The sequence below is a fragment of the Podarcis pityusensis genome (assembly GCF_964106645.2).
Source record: "Podarcis pityusensis genome assembly, chromosome: 5".
NCBI lineage: Eukaryota > Metazoa > Chordata > Lepidosauria > Squamata > Lacertidae > Podarcis > Podarcis pityusensis.
Window position 1 is genome coordinate 45243179 of NC_138032.1, and position 24771 is coordinate 45267949.

Here is a 24771-nt window from a genome sequence, read left to right on the forward strand (position 1 = left end):
TAAGTAAAATAAATTTTGCAAAACATGAACTACACCCAACTTTAGATTAAGTGCTTCAAACCAGATAGTTGCAATCTGATGTTCCAGTTTAAACTACTCCTCAAAGCATCTTAGGAACAAATTGTTTTATGGAATAAGATGTCATCTGAGTGAGTGATCAGACTTTTATTTTGTTACCATGCTATTTGCACAGTGTGTGTGTGTGTTTAATCATGTAGCCATGGTTGCCTATTAAATTAGGATATGCAAACACTTCACTACCACCCAGAGCATAAAAAAAAATGCAGACATGTTCAAGTAAGCCACAACTTTCCAATTAAAAATGATTGACCTGTTCTCACATGAAACCAAAGGTATGAAATTCTGTGCTTGAGAACTACAGGCTGAGGTCTATACAGGTCCCTAGGATGCAGTCGAAACCCTGCAACAGTGACACAACTTGTGATATAGCACATTGTGTTCATTTCTGGAACTCTCCCAACACACTGATGGAACTGACGGAGCTATTCCACTAGTGAAAATACACGAGAGAAGTGGCCAAAATGGGGTGGACATTTGAGTGGGACATCTTTTTCAATCCACAGCTACACCATCATCAACAGTGCAACTTTACATAGGCTCCAGACTATTCAAATCACTGGGAGGGGGGGAATTAAAAATGCATCACCATCTTCCACCCTCCCATGACAGCCCCAGTTCATAGCACACCACTACCAACAGAACGGGCGACAACCATTTTAGGCATGTCCAACTGATGGGCAACCACCAACACACAGGTCCTTGTGGACCTGGAAAATGGAGGAATGGGGACAGAACGGACTTATGCACACTCTGCCAACACACACGGGAGCCAGGAACAGAACCCCCTGCAAAATGGTTGCTGCCTGTATATAAACTCCACACAAGTAGACCAGGAAGGAAGGAAGGAAGGAAGGAAGGAAGGAAGGTAGGTGATAGTGCTTGTCTTCTGCCATCCCCCTTTCCCATATTGCAAAGAGAAGCCAATGTTCTTGATCCTTTGGGGGGGGTCCATCGCTATAACATGCAGCACTTTCAATTTAACGCAGCGCTACAGACAGCATTGCTTCCACTTGCCGCATCATAAAACAAACGTTGATGATGCACTGCCAAAGGAAACAGCTACTACCCCACGATCGACCATGAACGTCAGGCGATCTGGCTGTCGATCACGTTCGACCTGTTGGACATGCCTGATGTAGAAGAACATAATGACAACATAAGTAATTACATCATGTAATGTAGCCACAGCTGACAGCGAGGGCAGATTGCAGTGGAAGGAAAACAGTGCTGCATGTGATGATCATGGATCAGAACAAAAATCAATGGCTTCTTACATCTCTCCAGAAAAGTGCCTTTTCCAAACTGCATTGCTGAACAGTATTTCCATACAGACACAATTCAATAGCAGGGAGCAATGTCCTGGATTTTGAAACACTGGTAGGTTTGTGCAATCCACACTGTCATATGTGTCAAACAAAGCAGACTTTTGTTTGATCTGTTCCCCACTAAGAGCACAATGGCCATCAAAAACAGAAAACAATAGCTTCGAACACAACGGCGCATGAGCTTGACACTGTCAGCTGAAACAGGATTCAGGATCATAGGGGATTATACTAGCTGGGCAAAGTATAACTAAAAAGAACTTGCCAAAGTAAACAATCACCAATTTTGTTGACAAGGTGGAACAAGCTTGGTCAGTCACTCTTCCCCACCCCGCCTCACATTTTTTAAACCTAATAAAAACCTAAAGCTGCTTTGCCCATATCCCCCTCAATCTTCCAAACACACAAAACTCCCCCCAAAGGGAATTAAGTACGAGTCTAGATAAGGACTCTATCTTTCGTGTGGAGAGATGGGCAGCAGCAAGCTGAACAGATCTCCTGCCTTGTGGGAGTTTCGCAAGTACTGCAGCCAACAGGGTGAAAGTTTCACAGAACAGACCTTTTAAGCCTTGGGGGCCAGTTTTTATCTTTGCAGTTTTATGTTCTGACTTGGTCTGCTTCTTAAAACTAGTTTAGTGGATTAGGGAAAAGTATCGAAACTTCTTTAAGTTCCAGTTCAGTACGTATAGCCCTGATGTAAACATACAAATTATTCTCCTAACTGCATGCCTATACACATAGAAAACACCACTTTTTGGTAAAACACGCACACATAAGTTTTCTAATGCAGGCGAGACCTTAGCCCTATAGATGTGTTGCTCACTGTAGAGCATAAGTGTGCAGTGTGTAAAACAAGGAGTAAGGCTATGCTTTAAGCAGCGTCCCAAATGCCACATTTCCCCACCTGCTCCCAGTAACAATCTACTGTGCATGGCTGGTGAGAATGCTGCCTTCTGTGAGTATCATTTTTCTCAGCTGAAGGGCACCTTTTGTCAGTGTTGACTGCGTACATACACATCCCTCCAAGGCTGTGTATTTGTCAAATGGTCAGGCTGGAGTTAGTTTCAAATGCCTGCTCAGCAACAAATTCACTTGGTGATCCTGGATTAGTCACCATCTCTCAACCTAACCTGCCACACAAGGTGGCTGTGAGGACAAACTGTGAGGCCATTAGGATTTTGCTTGCACAGTTGGCTTTGTATGGCTGTGCCAGGGTTAAAGTTGCCTTGCTGCAGCTGTTTTACCGCTGCACTGAATTGTGAATGCGTTTTAAAATGTACTAAATTGGGATTGGGTGTTCTTATTTCTTTTCTCTTTTTACTGAACATTGCTTTCATGAGGCAGCCAACAATTGTATCATATAAATAAATGGGAGAAAAGAGAAAACAGGTATGCTGCCTTTAGCTCCTTGAGGGAAGCAGCATATGAACAAAAATAATGTGTGAAGCAAAGTGGCATTCTCCCACCTCCTCACGCTCGGAGGACCTTAGTTCTGTTTCATTTGGATTTCCCCCCTCAAAGATACATATATTTTACTGTTAATTTTTCAACAAATAAACACAAAATATCCATTTACAATACAGGTGCTGCATTTCCATTTACAGAACAGGCTAAAGCTTTTATAGATCTGCTAGAAACAAGTCTCTCTCTTTTTTGCATATGTTTACAATATCCCCCAAAATATATACGATTCAGCATTTTCCTGTTTTTTATTACACATAATAAAGGGGATTTAAACACACACACACACAACAGAAAACTCTAGCACTCTGCAGGATCAGAAGAGTGCAACCCTCAGAAGTATATCCACCTGAGCTTACTCCCAAGTAAGGGTGCATATTGATGCAATCTTACACTTTGCACCCAAAGCAAAGGTGGGTCCTGGAAATAAGGAGGAAATTGGAAACAGGACACCAGCTGCCTTCCACCCAAACAAAGCAAGTTGTTAGGAAAGCATGACAGTGGCTGGGTGTGTCACTACAGAAAAAGAGATACTTCATGGGTTGGGCTGAGAGCTCAGCTGCTGCAAAGCTATCTTGTTTTATTAGAGGGGAGTGGGAAGATTTGGCTTAGGGAACAAGATAAACAAACACAAGGTCCACAAACCTAAAACCAACCAACCTATTTTCAGCCAGTTTCAGGGGACAGCCTTGCAATCAACCCTCAGGGTCCTAAGAAGGTCTGAAGAACACAGTCATGTGCAACTGGTGTTACACAAGCAGCTAAGAAGTCATTTTCCTGAAGCTTACACACATTTTTAAGCTACACAATTAACTTTAGTGTTCAATTACTAATTAATTAATTCAACAGGTTGCCTTGCTGAAGTCAATTCTATTTGATTTATATTATTTTCATTATAAATATCGAGTCAGTGAGGTGTAGTGGTTACGAGTGTTGGGACTAGGACTTGGGAGACCAGGGTTCGAATCCCCACTCAACCATGAAGCTCAGTGGGTGACCTTGGGCCAGCCCAAGTCTCTCTGCCTAACCTACCTTGCAGGGTCATTGTGAAGATAAAATGGAGCTGTGGAGAACCATGTACACCATCTGGCCCTTGAGAGGGCAGTCCCCCCCCCCCAAGTCTTTTACTGCCTTAAAACATCTCTATTAAATATAGCCACCAGGCATTTGAAAGGGATCTTCTCCTCCCTGGTTTCAGAGGCACGTGGCTGAACTGGCACCGGCCATGGCCCACCTGTGCTTGTGACTCTTTCACTGATGTGGGTTGCTGGGGGAGTGAAAGTCATGTGTGCGCTGTTGAAAGCATTGCATGTTGCTACTGCCAAACTCAGTGAGGAGTGATAAGGATGACTAAAGAAAGGCAGCCAGGAGAGTGGAGAGGGCAGTGGACAAGAAGAGATCAGAAATAAAAGACTAAGAAATGGAAATAGGGGAAACCAATGGGACGGGAGTGCAATGAGACCTGTGTATGGGGAGGTAACAAAGACATGGTGGCCGTCAGAGTGATTTCAACTCTACACCCCTACTTGTGAGGGTGAGGTTAGGGGACAACGCCAAGGGCCATTTCTGGTGAAAGAAAATAACACTTTATTAACAAGGCACAAACATGAACCCTGGACTCGTATTCACTATAGCTGTGAGCAGTGCTTTTTTCTGGGGGGACGCATACCCCTAAACATTTTGTGAATCTAAGTTTGGCCTCATTGAGGGGCAGTATTTTTTTAAAAAAAGCACTGGCTGTGAGAGTAACTTCATGGAAGGAAGAGGGGGAGGGGTACCCCCCCTCCCCAGACTCAAAGCAAATCTCCTTTCTGACAGGTGCTGAAATACAGCGCCATTTATTTCTACACTTAGAACTTTCTGCAAAGTTGAGTGGCAAGCTGAAGATAGCAGGCCAAGAGAGAGAGAGTCTTTGAAATTTCACCCTGGCTTGGAGCCTTGGGGATTAGCACTGGTGTATGAAAACAGAACATGAAAGAGAAGAAGAAGAAGAAGAAGAAGAAGAAGAAGAAGAAGAAAGAAAGAAAGTGTGTGCACTGGGGTATGGGAAGAGGTGGTTCTCTCTACCTTTTCATGTAGAATTATTGATTTCCCAGAGGCACTCCTGACTCTCAGGCAAGAAGAATCCACATCTCCCTGTGGGATTGCTTATTAACACACACACACAAATCAATAACATGACAGACAAGCCAGGTAACAGAAGATGAGAATAATATTGCCATTACATTCCATATGGAGGCAAAATATTAGGCTGGGCAGATTTGGTTTCTGTGTGACTTGAGGCAAGATTCTTATACTATCTTTTAGTGAGCCTCTTTAAACTGGAAAAATAGCTTGATCCCTCTCATGAGTGACCAAGGGCAAGTACACACATTACAGCCACCAGATTGAGACCACTTTAAATCATTCCACACAGCAGCTGTTTTCACAGGATAACCCATTTGTGGGTAGTGGCTTGCCGCTATACTGATTGGAGAACCATACAAATACGTAGTCGGAAAGCTTTGCAGTGGTATCGAAACTCACTCAAGTCACTGCAAACACACCTGGCAATGTGGTCATATCCAGTTTAAGCAGCCTTCATATATTTGTGTCTATGTGCAGATTATCCCAGGGACAACATTCTCTGGGTGAGGTCAGACAAGATATGTTACGTTCAAATGTTCTGTTCTCATGCACAGCTTCACTTTCAGCCTCAGTTTAGTATTACCTGTAGGTTGGAGCAGTGTCTAAACTGGCAAATTATTGTTAACACTTCAAAACTTGATTTCCAGCTGCAGTTGGAGAGCAAGCTCTAACCATAGTTTGCAGATTTAGATATCACAGCAAACTATGGTTAGCACTAAACTGCAAACCGATCTGGAAGTCATGTGCAAAATGTACAGATGGAGGTAGCTGAGGAGCAAATGGCTCATTTCCAATCCACCAAATCATGCTCTAATAGTTCAACTGAACTAAGGTAAGCAATGCTTCCTTCAGTATATGGCCAGCTTTGTACTTTACCTATCCTAGACTGGAAGAAACATAGGAAGCTGCCTTATACTGAATCAGACTCCTTAGTCCATTTAGCTCAGTACTGTCTACACTGACTGGCAGCAACTCTCCAGGGTTTCAGACAGGGAAGCAGCTCCCTCTAAGTCTAAGACTATAATTGAGATGTATAAGTTTTTTTGTTTCCCAAGTACAAGTGGAAGGTCCCTGTATTGGACACTAGAACTACTGATCAACAAAACAGAAACTACACAGCAAGTTGTGTTTTGCTGATCAACTGGGAAATGGGTTAGCTGCAATTTTGCAAGAAGAGGACAAGCTTGTCACTTCTCTGGTGATATTTGGAAGCATACCAGGATTAATGGAACATAGGAAGCTGCCTTATACTAGGTCTGCCTATTTATCAAGTTATTTTTATTTTCTTCATAAAATTTATACACCACTGTATTGTAAAAAACAACCCTCAAAGCGGTTCACAAAAAGATAAAACAAAAACTAGTTCAACATTGTCTCCACCGGGTGGCAGTGACCCTTCAGAGTCGAGGACAAAGGTCAGCAGCTTCACTATAAATACTGGGGATTGAACCTGGCACCTTCTGCATGCAAAGCATATATTATGTCCCCCTCTAACAATGGATAACCAAATTATGTTTTGCACCCCTACTGCCACTTAATTTTTAAAAGTCTTCGTTAGTTCAACGTCACTGGTCCATCAACAAATATTTTAAAACCTGCATCACAATTTCATTAACATAGTCCATAAGAGGAAATGTGTGAGAATCACCCCACTCCACATACAGTGGAGCCCATGTAGAAAAGCTGCCCTGAAAAGTTCACCTAGTAGATGGAGCATAAATATTGCAAATGAATAAATAATGTGACCACATCACCAGGCTATAATGACAGCACTCCCATGTTGCCCTCAAAGCATGACAAAACTAGAGTGCAATCCCTTAAACATGAGGCAATCAGAAGAATTGTGAAAATCGGACTTGTATACTGAAAGGGCTATTTGCATCAGGTTACATCAATGCGGAATTTAATTAGAGCAGAAGGAAATAACAGTGTGAAGTTGACTAATTTAGTAATGTTATTTGTTGAGTTGAAAAAAACGTAAGGCGGAAGTGTGCTGGAAAGAAGCTTATAGAAACTAATATTGCATGAAGCAACAAAGTGTAAATGAAGAATGTGTAGCTGCTTCTATCAAACAATATGCAACAGATGGAAACTCGGGATAGGAATCACGTATTCAGTATATTTGAAGCCCAGGTGCCTCTCCCATCCAAGACATCATTTGTGCTAATTAAAGAAAAGAGCAGCTGCTCTCCTCTGAAAAGTAAAACCAGCTCTGCCGTCTGGGATCAAATGGAATGATTAACACACCCAGTGTGCCTTCCTAGAGCATTGTGGCTTTCCAGGGATCTAACTCAAACAGAAAAGGAAGCTCAGATGTGAAGTGGTAGGTGCTGGAAAAGTTTTGATTGAAACCTTTGATAGGCAAGGAGAATTCAAAAATACATATCAAAGAGATTTTCCCTAGTGGGAAGCATGAATATAAGATTTATAGAGAGGAAAACCTTGGCTCACCTTAATTTTTGACCCAAAAATGTTAGTGATTTTGTTCATAGAAAAAGTAACTAGCTTCTTATCAGGAGAATTGGCTGTATCAGATTATGCTGCCATGGCACTGGGCCCAGGTTACTAGTGCTGCTACCACACCCACACCATACATTTAAAACATTCTTATACCACTTTAACAGTCATGGCTTCCCCAAAAGAATCCCAGGATCCATAATTTGTTAAGGGTGCTAATAACTGTAGCTCTGCAAGGGGGTTTTCTAACAACTCTCAGCACCCTTAACAAACGACAGTTCGCAGGATTCGGGGCGGGGGCGGGGTGCAACTGTTAAAGTAGTAGTAGTAGTAATATCCAAACTGCTTTATATTTTAAAGGAAAAAATCTCAAAGCAGTTTATAATCTACATTAAAATATCAAATAAAACAATCCAGAATAAAACAGTACAGAAGAGTGCTTCTCTTGAAGGCAACATGGAAGTGCTGGTGTGGGTGTGACCCCTTGCCAACCAATGCTACAATGCAAATGGGTGGTAACGGGTGGCACTGTGGTCTGAACCACTGAGCCTCTTGGGCTTGCTGATCAGAAGGTGGGCAGTTTTAATCTGCATGACAGGGTGAGCTCCCGTTGCTCGGTCCCTGCTCCTGCCAACCTAGCAGTTCGAAAGCACACCAGTGCAAGTAGATAAACAGGTACTGCTGCAGCAGGAAGGTAAACAGGGTTTCCGTGTGCTCTGGCTTCTGTCACAGTGTTGCATTGCACCAGAAACTGTTTAGCCATGGTGGCCACATGACCCGGAAAGATAGCTGTGGACAAACACCAGCTCCCTCGGCCTAAAACGAGACAAGCGCCACACCCCATAGTTGCCTTTGACTGGACTTAACTGTCCAGGACTTAACTGTCCTTTACCTTTACCTCACAATGCAAATAAACATAGGGTATGAAATGCTTGGTGTTTGGTAATTCACTGAATTGCATCAAGAGTTTCAGCACTATCAGTTGTGGAGTAACTCAACATAGGTTTTTAGCACATCGTATATGTGTTAATTGGCCTACCAATGCCCCAATATCTGTGTCATCAGCAGCTGTTCTGTGAATAACAACCACTGTTAAGTAATTTCACTGCCTGTACTTTTCTGCATTTTATGTCCCTTGGACCTCACTTTTCATCATCAGCAACTCATGCATGTTGTCCTGAAGTCTTCAAGAGCAGACGTGGTGAACCTTGTGCCCTCCATAAGTTGCTGAACTCCAACTCCAACTCCCACTCCAGCCAGCCTGGGCAATAACAAGGGATGATGGGAGTTACCCATCCAGCACCATTGCCACCATCCTCCCATCCTGGAAGGATGGAATCAACTGAAAAAAAGCTAAAATGTAACAAGCTGAAACCTTTAGCACAATTTAGCAGCTTCACCTGCTAAATTTCTGTATGTCAGACAGTGGTTCATTTACAGCCCCCTGTCAGAAATAAAAAGTTGACGGTGCTAATTTGTCCAGAGCAGTATAAAAACAACAAGGTGTGTGTGAGGGAAACACCTTTCTCTGTAAGGCCCAGCTGCTATCTCTCCTACTGGACTGCTATCTCACAGAGAGAGAGGCTCCGCCCTAATTCAAAGTGCTTTTGTACCTGGTCTATCATTTAGCCCTATGAGAACAGGGAAAACTCAATGATCTAGTAATTAAACTGCCATAGGAACAAAGTAATTGCAGGCTATCCCTTTCTGAAAATTCAAACAGGATAGCATGTTGTCTAAAGAGCTGCAACAATTTCAGAACACAACACAAGCACAGAAATTGCAACAGATAAGCCTTGGAATGTTATAACTTGCAGGAAAGGGCAGTCAAAAGTGATACTACTGCACCATTCCACCCAGCCCTGCTGGTGTTTTTAGAGATTCCAAACACAACTTTCTTGTCATGCTCCTTTCAAAGCTTATGATGCCTTTATTTCTAGAAGGAACACTAACAGATGATCATCACCATCATAATCACCACCAGCACCTTCTAAAGCAGAAGGATCCAATTCAAGTCATGCACACTAATACCAATAAGAGGAAATCATTTTTGGCACAAGGTCTGCATTCCTTCACAAGCAACCTCCTGGAGGGAGGATGTCAGCAGCAGGCAGGACCAGAAACAGAAGCCAGTTGAGCAACAGGTATGACTCTTACCTTTGTGGAGCAGGCTCCATTCCAGCTATGCAAAGGTCAGAGGTTTACACACAGAGATGGGGAGGCTGTGGCCTAGGGGGAGGGGCCAGGCAGAGAAGGATGACAAGCCTCCGGCTCTCCACCCTTTCACTGCACAGGATGAGACCGCATGCACTAGCCTGGCACATGTATAATTAGCTGCCCATGCCATGGTGTGGTTTTGCCTCTAATGTGCTAATTGCCAGGAAGCAGCAAGCACTGGAGATGCAGGCAGAAGCTTCACCTCAATCTGTTCTACATTTAGGTCAGAAGGCCCTCCTGCCCCACTCTGGGTGCACCACAAACTCCCAGTTCCTGTACCATTTGGAAGGCCCATTCCACAGGTTAACCATCTTCTAAGTGATACACTTTTGGCTAGAAAACAAATGCTTCCCATAAATCTTCCTGGTATGTTGCGTTTGTCTCATTTGGCAACTGAGATTAGTAACTGAGCATGTTCCCACAAGCCTCCTGTTCAAACTTAGTTCCTTGAGTTGCTGGTTCTCCTGCTGGGGCTGTTTCTGCATCCATCCTCCATCTCTGTCCTCTTCTCAGGTTAGGCCTGTGTCATCCTGCCTCACGGCCCTTGGCTGCTTTTAATCATTAGCTCAGTGTTTGCATTGCTCACACTTGCCCAGAACAGGGAGAGGCTTCCAACTGTGTCACCATCACAGTCATACTGTTGACATGTGGAGCCAAATGCTGAAATATGCTGGTGCTGTATAATTATTTTATAATCATCTTGACTATAAAACAATGGACAGAGTGTTGGATTTTGACTCGTGAGACCAATATGGCTTTCTATCTAACCTTAGCCTACCCTCCTTCACAGGTTTGCAATAAGGACAAATCAGGCTATGTACACTGTCCTTAACTCCTTAAAGGAAGGCTAGGATATGATAAATATATGCTACAAATCACCATCTTAGTATGTCAAACTTGCAGCAGATCAAAATGTTAGGCTTTCTAAACTAAGTTGCCCTTTGCTCCCACAATGTATGTTAAAGAAAATTTTCACTTATTATTATGTTTCTCCTTTGATCCACAAACAACTCCTTGCTTTCCTGCAAGACACCTGCATCAGTATCTCTGCTGAGCATGCTAATTGCACTAAGATCCAAATGAGACACTCCCTTCCTGCCCAACAAACTATAAATTTAGGCACTTGACAAATAATTGTTTACCTGGACTTTTTGTTTACCTGAATTCCCCCCCCCCCCATGTATCCTCTCTCCTTGCTTACCTGATCAGCCTTACACTTTGTGTTGTTTTTTAATCAGAGCTGAGACAAGGGAGAGTGGATTTCAAAGAGCTTGACTTCAAAGAAACTTGCCACTGATTAGAGCGGAAAAAGATACCAAGTGCAGAAGGCTCATGCTGCATCTTTACAAATAGGCTGTGTCATACAAGACCCCTGGGGGGCACTCCCCCATCTGTCCCCCTTCTTATATTTTCTCATCTGTGCCTCACAATCACTACAGTATTCAGTTATGCTAAGGAAATTGTATTCAATTATGCTAAGGAAATTGAGTTTGAATGATCTGTTGACCTAAAATTCACACATTCAAGGGGAGCTGAGCATGTGGTTCGTAGTTTTATTAGCCACTTGACCCCAGAACTAGTGTTGTTGCTGTTGTTGTTACACCATGTCTTTATCAATTTTTATATACCGTTTGATCATTAGAAAACCTCTAAGCTGCTTACAAAAATACAAAGTGAAACATTACAATTTTCAATAAAAGAAAGTTTGAAATGGGTATTTTTAAATATTCAAAAGATGGGTTAAAATCAACAGTAGCTAAAAAGAAATAAAACACATGTAACTTCTACATGTGTGTATATCCTTACCTAGTTCAATTTCAGAGAGTGGTGGTGGTGATTTCTGTTCAGCCCTATGACAATTTTGTTTTGGGGACCTACAAGGTCCCATGCTTTTTAATATTGGTATTGTTATGAATTTGTGGGGTGGAGGCAGATTCCTCTAAAAGTCCTGGGTACCAGATTCCCTCCCAATTTTTTTAGAGCTGGTAAATGTAGGAGATCACTAAATGATTGAAGTCTTCACCCAGGTGTGAGAGCTTAGCAATCCAAAAACGCAGGTTGAATCAATTTCTTTGCCAGGAATCACCTGGGGAAAAGAACTATCATGTACTACAAAGGAAGGTAATAGGTGATTGACATAAATGTGATGTGATCCTCCAAGGAGGGGATGGTGAGCAGAGACAAAGGTCAGGTTTAGGATTTCAGTGTTCAAATGATGTTAGCTGTGAAGGGAAGGTTGCTAGGATATCAGGGGGCATGATGTCACCACAGGAAAAAAGGTGTCCTTTTAAAATAAAGATCTGGAGGAAGCAGGGAGAACTCCATGTACACTGGCTGGAAAAGGCAGCACACAGAGACCATCGAGCATGGCCTGCTTCTGCGCTGGACCCAAGTTTGCTGAAACTATGAGGGAGCAACAAAGTGCATTTTTTAGGGGTTTGCACACCCTCCACCTAAACTCAGGTGCAAATATGTGTAAATAAACCCTATTTATTAAAGACATTACAGTCTACACCGTGCCTCATTTCAAAGGAACACAAACCTGGTTAACTCAGTTAGTTAGTGCAAGGTGCTGATAATGCCAAGGTTGTAGGTTCGATTCCCTTCTGGGACAGCTGTATATTCCTGCGTTGCAAGGGGTTGGACTGGATGATGCTCAGGGTCCCTTCCAACTCTACAATTGTATGATTCTAAGTGTCAAGATCCTTGGAATCTTGCTACCGCTGTGCAGAGATTGGGGTAACGGTAATAATATAAAGCTGCTGAGTTAGGTCATCAGGATACTAATGAAACTCAGCTGTATCACTCTGTATCATCTGAATCAGGTGAGGCTATGCAGATACAGGACTAATGCCCATGGTGAGAAGGGGTTGAATGAGGGCAAACAAAAATGAACCTGAATCCTGACAAGCCAGAGGTCCTGGATGTAGGTGGATCTCAGAAGTGGAAATGGCTAGAGAGCTTGTTCTGATAAGGTATACCCTTGGAAACATCTTTGTCACTGGAAGCTCAAGAGGTGGATGCAATTGTGCCGTGTTGCACATTTCTTCATAAGGTTAATTTGGTTATACTGACCTATATTGGTGGCAGACAGACCTAACCCTCTTTTTATGCACTTCAAGGACAGCATCACAATATATCCAAACTCCCTAAGGCAGCAATCCTACACCTACTTTCCTGAAAAGTCCCATAGAATTTGAGAGTCCCATCAAACTCTATGGGACTTACTTCTGAGCAGATACATACTGTATAGGATTGTGCTGTAAAATCCCACATTTGACATGGAGCAACTTCCTGGGGAGAAAACATGGCATTCACTTCGGACTTCACAGCAAAAGAATAAACAGCCAAATAGAAAGACTGCAGAAGTATCAGGCACCAACACTGGGTATCTTTAAGTTGCTGTAAACTAGACATAGCCTAATGAGATTTGCATTGGTCAAGGATGTGAAACATTCATAATCCCACTCAATAAAGAAATGTTTGGTTCTGAATCCAAGCAGGGTGGATATTTCCACCCAGCTGCTTACAACTCTTTGGAGAGGCAAAGGTAAACAATGGAGCTCCACAGAAGCTAAATAGCCACAAGAGTACGGAGGAAGAAATGTCATTTTAAAATGACATTTGTAAAAAAAAACCCAGAAGCCTTTTTAATACATATTTTAGGTCAAGCTCTACTGAAAGGGAAATGTAAATTATTCATGTATGCGACAAGTGCAGCAAGAATCCTAATAGCTCAGAATTGGAAATCTGGAGAAATAGCAACGAAAGAAAAATGGCAAGAAGAACTGATGGACTATGCAGAATTAGCAAAGTTAACAGACAAATTACATGAAAGAGACAATAGTGACTTGAAAAAGTAATGGGAACCTTTTACAAATTATTTGCAGAAACAACAAAAAGAAATGGACTCATTGGCAGGATTTGAATAAACTTTCACAACTTTATTGATTTAAAAAATGGAGGATGACAATGTAACAACAAGGAATAGTATGTATACATGCAGAATACAACAATTACAGTAGTACCTCGGGTTACAGACACTTCAGGTTACAGACTCCACTAACCCAGAAATAGTACCTTGGGTTAAGAACTTTGCTTCAGGATGAGAACAGAAATCGCGCGATGGCGGCAGCAGGAAGCCACATTAGCTAAAGTGGTACCTCAGGTTAAGAACAGTTTCAGGTTAAGAACGGACCTCTGGAATGAATTAAGTTCTTAACCCGAGGTATCATTGTAATGTAACAAACCAAAAGGGGAAGATGAGGGAAGTCCGGGGGGGGGGGGGAGTTGGGGAATTGTTTCTTTTCTTTTTTCCTTTTTCCTTACTTTTTATTAATATTATAACTTTCTTATGAGATAATATGTATTGTAATGAATATAAAATTGTAAAACCCAATAAATTAAAAAGAGAGAGTGAGAGAGTATGGGGGAAGAGCAATTTGTCTTGAGATTTTAAGTTAAACAAGCAGTAGCTAAGACCCCTCCTTGGTTCTAGAGAAAAGAAAGAAATGAGCTTGTCTGTCTCAGCAAGTGGATAAGACAAAAACAGACTGCAGAGAGAGAATGGGCATTATTAGACTCACCTTTGCCCTGCGAAACAATCTCTTTCCCTTCATCATTTTCTTTTTCTTAGTAGATGGAGGATGATTTAGAAGCCTTTTCCAGTAGATAAAGTTGCTTCTAGGGTATCTCTCCCTGTCTTCATTTATTTCGCACATTCAGAAAAACTTCTCATCACATTGTTTACCCTGATGTAACTTTCTGCTTCATATACTGAAGGAAAGCTCAAAGACAGTAGCTGTGCAGGTCACACTGGTTTTCCCTACACACCCTCATCAAGAATGAAAACAGGAATTGGGTGTCAACCTGATCTACAAATCTTAAGGCGCTGGAAGGAGGGGGCACAAAAAGTATACAATAGCTCATCTCCTCAGACATTTGGAGAGCCTCATTCAAGTGACAGATAAACCAAAGAAAATAAAGTTTAATATAGCAAAGATAGAACGTCAAACAAGTTCTTAACTAGCCAGCCCCTGAAAGTGTTCAGAAGTATAGCTCTGGGACCAAACAGCTGAGGATTTTTATCTACTATACATACTGACTGGTGGTAGCAGGTAGCAGGGTTGGAGGCGGAAGTCCATCCTGGATTATTTGAATATTAGTTTTCTTTTGCTTTCAAAACTGCCTTATTTTGAATCAGATCATTGGTCTATATCTAACTCAATGTTGTCTGCACTGACTGGGAATGATTCTCCAGGATTTCAGATGAGGGTCCCTCCCAACTCTACCTGGAGAAACCAGGTTTTGAACCTGGGATCTTCTAGATGCAAAGCAGATGCTGTATCACTGAACTAGAGCCCTTTAGTCAGAAAGTTGGCAGAAAAGCAAGAGAGAGACAAGGCCACCTGCCCACCTAGCATTATTTCATTTTTTGTGGGCTCCAGGCTCCAGCTTGAAGAAGAATGCTCCATACCTAGCCAGACATTCTGCTCCTGATTAAGGGCCAAGGTAAATCTGCTGATCTTGGGGAGGCTCTGTTTCAGGCAGGATGCTGTACAGCCCTACCAGCCACACTGTCACTGTTGAGTAGCCATCTGCTATTTCACTATTAGTTCTCCCTTCTCCAGCTCCTGGAGGACAATGAGATAAGAGGAGGAGTGTCACCCTCTTCTTGCAACAAAAACACTGCCTGGTGTCTCACACACACAAGAACTGCAGTTAGTCCAATATTCCATCTTGACAACAAACACAATGGTCAATATCCAATGAAGTAGATCCACTAGTGCAATGATTCCACTTGTGCAACCTAACTTGCCCACCCTTTCCTCTCCTGCTGTTCTGGAGAGTTGAGGAGGAACTCAGAACAGATTTAGGGTGCAAGAGAGTACAGATTTTTTAAAAATGACCTTTGCATAGCCAAGAGTCATTGAGCTAGCCTATCTGTTGTTGTTGTTGTTCGCATCCGTTTGTCTCAGGAGACAGTGGAAGAGTGCATCTTTAGGGGTAAAGTCAAACCACCGAAGAGTTACAGTGCCTGCTGTGGCTGTAGAGACTGAGACAGGAGAGACATATTTTACTGCAGATGGGGCAGATGAAGGGGTCCTGTTTTGCTGTTACAGGTGCACCATGGTGTTCCTATCTTTGTGCTCCTCCCAGCAGTCATTCCTTCTCTGGTCACTGCTGTGGAAACAGAACCTGACTATCTCCAGGCACCGCAATTGTCTCCAAGTGATTCCCACACAGTGGGGTTGATGTTGCCAGTCTTCATGTCACATTTGCAGACATCTTTGTAACACAGAGTTGGTCTGCCATGGGCCATGTGTCTGAAGCCAGCTCCCCGTAGAGCACATCCTTGGGGATTCTATCATCTTCCATTCTGTGTACATGACCAAGTCAACATGGCCAGAGGTTGTTGGATGGCTTTCTGTCATGGATACTTTAGTTGAGATTCCTGAATGGCAGGGGATTGGACTAGATGACCATTGGGGTCTCTCCCAATACTACAATTCTATGATTCTACGACCCAAGGCTGGCGTAGACAATACTGAGATAGATGGACCAATGGTTTGACTCAGTCTATGGCAGTTTCCTATGTTCCTATGATGGATGAAAATGTTTTCAATTGAGAATGTTTGGAGGTTGAGAACCTTTTACACCCCACACCCATCTGCATGTTTATTCCCCACCCACAGTTACATCAAGACATGCAGGCACTCTCAAAACCCTGGAAAAGGCTTTAAAACGAGACGTTGCTACCAGGCAGCTTGAAGAAACATGGCACATGCAAGCCTTGTTGGAAAATGTGACCTTAAAATTAAAAGAGGTGGAGACGAACTGCAACTGACAGGTCCATCTGTAACTTTTCCAGTCTTGTTGGGGCAATTTCCCAGCGGCACTTATATACAATAATGTAAATAAACTCCCCATAACCTTATGCTGGATATTTCTGAAAGCAAAGAGCGTCTCTCATCGCAAGCCAAGGGATGTGAGCACAACAGGCACTTCTCATCTCGTTCTCTGCACCCTTCATAAAAGTGAATGACTGCATTCACGGTACAAAAGCAGAATTGTGTTTTAGGGCTGTGGGCGAGAGCGCCATGCCATTTTCTGGTACCATAAATAACTGAGCGTACACAGTAGTTAGCTGAGCAGAGGGGCTTGCGATTGAGGCTTGGGGTGTGTGTTTTGCTCTTTTACTACTCCGTGAAGGAGTTAATACATCATCGTAATTCCCTGGCTGGCACCATCATCCTGTGGTCACTAACTACATACATTCATTTCCCATCTGATGTAATTAGCCTTTGGGCCTCTTCCAAAATAACCCTATGCGTTGTTCACTGATTGGATTTTGAAAAGAGACTGCATGAGAATCTACAAGTGCAAATGTTTCACGGGAATCGGTTGTCTATACAATTTGGATTGAATAGACCTAGGACCGCACTGACATATCAACTAGGGGAAATTTTTGGTTTCCACCTAATATTTCCACATGTAGGTCCTCACACCATCGCTTCAGAAAACAGATCTTTTGAGTACAAAGTGGCAAATCCATTCTCAAGATGTCAGGGATGGGGGAACCTGTGACTCTCCAAATGTTGTTGGACTTCATCAGCCCTAGAGGTGATGGGAGTTGAAATGCAGCAACATCCAGAGGACTGCAGGTTCCACACCCCTGGAATATGTTTAAGCCCCATACTGGAGTTTGTCCTGTTCATTCCAGAAGTACATGTCTGATACAATGCACAGTATTTAGAGCAGGAATAAGCCAAAGTGGTGCTCTCCAGAAGTTGCTGGACTCTAGTCCCAGCCAGCCTGTCCAATGGTCAGGGTTGATGAAAATTGTAGCCAAGCAGCATCTTGGAGATTACCACATTGGCTACCCCTGATTTAGGATCTATTTAAGGGTACATCACTAAAATTGCAGCCACCTGTTACTGTATCATGCAAGACAGAGGAATATACCTTCAAAACTTTAGCACTTTATCTAGTTGCAAAATGTGGAATATTTTAGTGCAGTGAACCAAATGCTCTCTCACACTAGAGAGCTAGTGTGGTGTAGTGGTTAAGAATGGTAGACTCGTAATCTGGTGAACTGGGTTCACGTCTCTGCTCCTCCACATGCAGCTGCTGGGTGACCTTGGGCTAGTCACACTTCTTTGAAGTCTCTCAGCCTCACTCACCTCACAGAGTGTTTGTTGTGGGGAAGGAAGGGAAAGGAGACTGTTAGCCGCTTTGAGACTCCTTTGGGTAGTGATAAAGCAGGATATCAAATCCAAACTCTTCTTCTTCTCTCCACATACAAATGAGTTTATTATTTGACTACCAACAAGCCTCTAGAGCAACCCAGATTTTAAAATGCAATAGTCCAGGCACAACCTTTAATTCTTACTCAAAACTTGATGTTTAGTTAAACTTATCTGCCAGTGATTATACTGCCAGTGATTATACTGGAAGACAGAACAGTCCTGAAAATAATAGCCATAAACAAAATCACATTTTAAAGTCTGAAGATTCTATGCAGCTTTTGCCCAGTGCTAAAAATACTTCCTCATCAATATGTAAAGATTTGCTAATGAGGCCTACCGTGGCAGCATCTTGCTCTGATCTGAAGATGGAGCATGAGCCAAAAGCTACACTTTCCAGCAACCTTCATATGCAGAGTTCTTTTTATGTGGATCCTTCTTCAAGGTCTCATGCTGCAAAACACTTGTCTCCAAGGCTGCTCCCTTAATAGCTATATCCAGGATTTGACATCATTCTTTCACTCATTTATTTAAGAGAATCCAGACAATTTTACTGCAAAACTGTTGCATTCCAAGACAATTTGTGTCATCTTTAAAAAAACACACCCTGAATTGTGATATTTTTCTGACCTTGAATGAAATTGTAATGTCATTGTGCCCAGTGAGAACTGACAAAGTACTATTGTTGTACCTGCCTTTGACACCTGCCTGACAAGCAGAAATTTAACTGATGAAGCTTTCTCCATCCATGTATCTTCATGCAGAGAAAAGTGGTCACTTGAATTTCCATCTTAAAAACAACAAAGGTAATACTAGATTGATTTATCATGACTAGGGTGGTATACACACCATACATTTAAAGCACATGACTTACTGCAAAGAATCCTGGGAACTGTAACTTTGTGGTCAAGGTTGCTGGGAACTGTAGCACTGTTAGGGGTGCACTACAGTTCCCAGGATTCTTTGGGGCAAGTCGTGTTAAGTTTGCTTTAAATGTATGCTGTATACACAGCCCTAAACAGTTCCTACATTCTCAAGGCATGGGGCTACAGCTCAGCTGTAGAGCAGTAGTGGCTCATGTGGTGACATGGGTGGTGTACCACTGATCTCCTGGCTTCCAAACACAGCACGCCACTAGCATTTACTGGAGGCAGATAGGGAGGTGCAGGGAGCTCAGGGCTGTGCAGTGTGGCAGAGCCAATTCGAAGCTCTTGCCATTATGTACCTGCACAGCCAGGAGCTCCCTGTGCCTCACTCCTCACCCTCCGGTAAGCAACAGTGACCTGCTGTGTTTGGAAGCTGGGAGTGCAGTGGTGCCCTACCCAACTCTGTCCAGGGAGCTACAGTAGTAAAGCACATGCCATCCATGCAGGCAGCATTCGGTTCATTCTCCAATTAAAGCAGGGGTGGATAATCTGTGGCCCTCCAGATGTTGTTTACTGGATTCCAAGTCCCATCAACACCAGCCAAAGTGGCAATGGCAGAAAATGTAGTCCAACAACATCTGGAGTTAAAGGATAACAGGCACCAGGGCTGGAAAAACATCTGCCCAAGCCCCAGGAGTCAACCGCTCAGAGCGTAGACAGTGATAAACTAAATGTACCAACGAGTTGGCTCAGTATAAGGCAGTGTAATCAATCCATAACCTTCAAGTAGAAGGAAAACATTGTGGCACTGGTTTTTCTGTCATTCCGAAGTCTAAAGGAACCAATAGCCTAATGCTGAACATAACCCATCACTTCCTATTGCATAATCTACTTGCCTTTCCGTCTCATCCAGCCTCATAACTGAGTCATTGGTTGTTGCTGCCAGCTCTTCTCTCTTGGCTGGCTAAGTTGCACTACTGTTCAGAACCAATCTATTTTCCATGGGCATAGCGATATTTACCAAGTAAATAAAAATACTTAACCAACTGAGGTTCTGCCCCCATAACATGAAGCCTGCTCCCTCTAACAGGATACCTGCCCCCCCCCCAACATAAATCCTGGCTGTGCCCATGCGATTTCCATCTTTCAAATGTGAGGTGGGGGGTGTGCTGATTTGAATGTTGCATCTCCTGTACAGAGGCTGCCAAAAAGCAGTACTCTTCAAGAGTGCTCCCTCACAGGGCAGAGTGCCCCTTCTCTGCATTGGCCCCTTTTGTCTTTGGAATGCTCTCTCTAGGGAGGTATGCCTGCAGCCAACTTCACTTTCATTTCAGTGTGAGGTAGAACTTGTTTTTTCTGCCAGGCATATGGATAGCTTTAATTATATTGTTGTTTTTACTATTCAATCCAGTGTGTGTGTGCTCATATAAGTGTTGCTGTACTGATGTTGTGCATTGCTTTTTTGTTTGTTTGTTATGTTTCATTGTGTTTCTTGTATTTTATTATGCTTGTTTTATTTACTCATTCCACATATATGGAATTGCTTTGAGACTCTTTCAGTATGAAACGATATACAAGTCTAATACATCCAGTCAAAGCAAGCATAACCTTAAATTATCGATCCTATACCCATTTACCTGGAAGCCCCACTAAACTCAATGGAACATATTGCTGAATAGAGGGATATAGAGTTGTGGCCTGGCCAGCAACATCTCCATCACCAGAACAATGCGCAGGACCGGTGTGGAGAGGATTAACTCATGTTTACATTGGATTTTAAATGTTGTACTCATTGCTTAACTCTCTTTCATCATCACCCATATGCTGGGGATAACTTTCAAATCAGAAAGAGGGTTTGCTGAGCTGGGAAGAGATTCTATATGGTGCACACAGTGTGGCTTTAAGTTTTGAAGAAACCATATTCAGGTGGACATTTAACAGGAAACATTTAATGTGAACTGAGTCACAGTGAGAACAGCTGTGAACTTTCAGGGCACAACCAGGGATCTCTGTAGGTGTAGGGTCTCTTGAGCATTGGGGGCATCACTTCAACATCCTGCTTGAATGTCTTCTGATTCTCTTATCTACAAGATTACCCGAACTTCTATCTGCCAAGGCACCCAAATTAAGCTGCCTTATCTCAAAACCTTAGATAGCAGTATCTAATAATGGAACTTGCTACACCCTCCCTAATGCAGAAACTGCACGTCGCAGACAGATTTGTTCTTTATGTGCTGCTTTCTTGCTTGAAATCTGAACCAATTTACAGTTTGTATTTCAGCCCCTCCTAGAGCTCCCCTGCATTTCCTACGGGACCAGATCTTGGCTTCCCTACACAGTCTACCACTCTAGAAGATGGGTTTTCCAGACCAACATTCTAAAGTGTAAATCCAGAGACCCTAAGAGTGCAATCAAGCAATCAAGCATAATTTGCACCCCTTGAGCTTCAGCATGATTGTATATGTCCAATCTTGGCCTCTCTTTTCAGTGTATAGAAAGCAGCACCTGGCCTGCAAATTTAATTTTTCCAGGACTAGTAAACCATTATAAAAACTCATGAGAATTTCAGCTTTTAAAGTTTCGTTGGAATAGACATATCCAGTGCTCATCTGTCTCCAGAAATCTGCAGGTGTCAGTGAGGAGTGGTAACATTTTATTTAGGGTCAGCCTTACAATGAAGCAGCATAATGTATACCGGTAGCTGTTTGGGACAGCTACCCACTGTTCTCCCAATGGTCACAAGACAAGCAGGGAGGGTGAATGAAGGCCCCCTCCAGACCACACATTTACTCATCCGGATACGCTTGCGCAGGCTAATGCAGCAGTTAGGTTACAGCCTACACTTTTCAATGCATTTTCCTGTCACTTTCTAAACTGCAAAAATGCAGGTTTTAAAAAGATGATTTGTTGCGCTAGGGCAGCAGAGCCTTTTGTCCCACTTTCATTGTGCAAACCTAAAATTCCAGTGTGTGCTTGAATCCTTTCCTTAAAACAGTGACAGTCTAGAGGCACTCTAAGTTTTGCAAAAGTAAGCATGTTGCACTCTTTCACTAGACATGGGGAGGTATGCCTAGTTGGCCATAGCAGATAGCAGGCTGGGGCAGCAGTGCTCACTTGATCTCCAGATACCCATGTTGTTGTCACTGCATGGAGAAGGGAAGGGACAAAGCAGCAACAACAGCACAATGCAAACTCACAACCTGGCACTTCTCCCACTGTGTTTGCACAGCGCTTGCCACTGCATCTCTTCCCAGTTCTGGTATGTAGCAGCAAGGTGGGTGTCAATTCCAGTTTCATCTCACTGCTACACCTCTTTTTGTGCTTAATCTTTACATCCTTGGTACTCTCTCAAGGGCAATTGCCACCTTCACTACCTTGAAGCTAAACGGATAGCCATCAGGTAGCCTAAGAGTGCTTTATTAATGTGCTTGTCAAGTAGCTAGAGTTTTGGGAGGTAGAGGAGAGTATAGAATTCCTTGAAACCTGCTAATCATCTTCTCAAGCATAACAAGCCACAAGGGTAGCTCTTTTTGCAACAGATGACTGAAACACATTTTAAAACCCTTGACAATTGCTAGAAGGTAAGATTTAAATGCCCTACTTCTAAAAGGGGTATGGTACCTTCTAGGATTTGATAATGTTTCCAGTTGTTCTACAATACCAATATGATTGTTCTTTACTTCCTATGTTTAGGTTGTAATTTTATACCCAGGAACAAGACTCACTGGGACTTGATCCCAGGTAAACATGCCTAGGATTACCCATTCAAGAGAGGAGTCTGACAGCAGAAGAAAACAGACCAATATGATTGGCCCCACACTTTAGGAATCCTTGGGGTCCAAATCCTCAAACTGCTCCATAATACAACTGGAATTTGATTTACAAACTCCATGTTGGCTAGGACCCAGACCTTTGAAGGAACACCTCTCTCTCTGCTATCCAGCTAGCCAGTGTGGTGTAGTGGTTAAGAGCGGTAGTCTTGTAATCTGGGGAACCGGGTTCGCGTCTCCGCTCCTCCACATGCAGCTGCTGGGCGACCTTGGGCCAGTCACACTTCTTTGAAGTCTCTCAGCCCCACTCACCTCACAGAGTGTTTGTTGTGGGGGAGGAAGGGAAAGGAGAATGTTAGCCGCTTTGAGACTCCTGAAGGGGAGTGAAAGGCGGGATATGAAATCCAAACTCTTCTTCTTCTTCTTCTACTATCCTGATGAGGCTTCAAACTATCAAGCTTGGAGTAGTGGTGGATAACAATTTCTCCCAACACAGTCCTGCTTAAGATTCTCTCCCAGCTGCTATTTGACCTGGGAGAGAAGTTCCACTGGATCCAACTGGGGCTTCAGGTCATCCATGAATACAAATACAGTGGTACCTCGGGTTACATACGCTTCAAGTTACATACGCTTCAGGTTACAGACTCCGCTAAGCCAGAAATAGTACCTCATGTTAAGAACTTTGCTTCAGGATGAGAACAGAAATCGTGCTCCGGTGGTGCGGCAGCAGTGGGAGGCCCCATTGGCTAAAGTGGTGCTTCAGGTTAAGAACAGTTTCAGGTTAAGTACGGACCTCCGGAACGAATTAAGTACTTAACCTGAGGTAGCACTGTACTTGCAAATAATGGACCAGGGCTTGGTCTGAGACCTAGTAGCTTGCTGAAAGCGATCTAAGACTGAAAGGAGGTTGAAACCAGGGTGCATACATACTCCCCCCCCCCCGCAAAAAAATAACGTAGTTTGTTAAGTGTACTGAGAACTAAGCTCTATGAGGGATAAACTACAACTCCCAGGATTCTTTGGGGGAACTCATGTGTTTTGAATGTATGCTACGTACAAAGCCCGGGGATTCCTCCTCACATGCTCAGCCACTACTGGGACTCAGCATCTGTTTAGAGTAACAGATAAATGGAGAGAACATAAGTGCTTGCAACTTGCTAGGCCAGAGAGAATTTCATTAGTGGCCAGTAGGGGAAATAAAAGGGTTTTCTGAACTTCCAGGTTGGCGCCATCGATAATGGCGGATTCCCTCTGAGTCTCTGAGGGACCAGCTCCGTGGGATCGGGTCTGACCGCTGCGGCGAAGCGGGGACCCTTTAAAAATCACAGGCGGGTGAAGCCTGTGAACGTGGGGACTCGGCGGGCACCTTTTGCGCCCCCCCAAACTGCGAAGGGACCCCTTTAGGGGTTCCGGAGCGAGACGGGGTGAGCGGCGCGGTGCTGAGAGTCGACTGCTTTTTCCGCAGAGTGAAGCCGCACAGCCGTTATCGGAGAGCGCTGACTTCTTCCTGGGACAATTTGACCTCTAAAGTAACTACCCGTGAGTAGGATAAAATTGGATTTAAAGGGAAAAATAATTTAATTCGGCACCGAAGCGGGAAGGCATAAACAGGATGTCCGCCTTCCTTTCTTGTAAATAGATCAAAGCAAAGAGACTGTAAGCGGAAACCTTGAAAGACGCTTGAAAGTAAGCGATCTCCCCTCCGGATTGCAGGAGAGGAGGGGGGAAAGGTTTGAACTGTATCTACCTGCAAAAAAAGAGGGAAAGGAAGCTAAAATCCACCGCTTAGAGCCTGGGAACGGACTGCCCTGAGACAAGGAATGCCGCTCTGTGAAAAGCACTATCGGTAAACAGAGTACTTTTGACAGCTAACTCTGCAAGAGAGATACAGTGTTTCTGGACTTCTCCTGGCTTTAAAGTAACTGATTAAGTGCAATTGAAACTGTTGTTTTTTCATGAATTGGGGGATTTATAAGGACTATATTTTTTTCTTTCAAGTTGCAAGTTTTGACTGTTACTGTGTCCCCCTAGAGGAGGTTTGACATTGCTACAATAACAACTTGAGGCTTGGGGAACTTTCCATTTTAAAACAAATTCTAACCGTGGGACTGACCTTGGACTTCTTGAGAGTGTTATGGAAGATGGAAGAGGAAAGTTGGAGGAAAAAACTACTAGGTCTGGCAGACCCTATCGGACAGATACTGCGTCACAGCGAAGAGCTTCA

General features: G+C 43.2%; 1 protein-coding gene across 5 annotated transcripts in view; it reads right to left on the minus strand.

Annotated features, from left to right (window-relative positions):
- Nucleotides 1-24771, minus strand: part of SH3PXD2A (SH3 and PX domains 2A) — a 259093-nt gene that overhangs the window by 182476 nt on the left and 51846 nt on the right. The window contains exon 1 of one of the 5 annotated variants that reach the window (XM_081006149.1): nucleotides 14252-14880. The exons of the other annotated variants lie outside the window; for them this stretch is intronic. Within the exon in view, the coding sequence (XP_080862275.1) occupies nucleotides 14252-14386 (135 nt within the window). The 5' untranslated portion in view covers nucleotides 14387-14880. Of the gene's footprint in view, nucleotides 1-14251; nucleotides 14881-24771 lie in introns of those variants that run through there. 5 annotated transcript variants of the gene reach the window in all.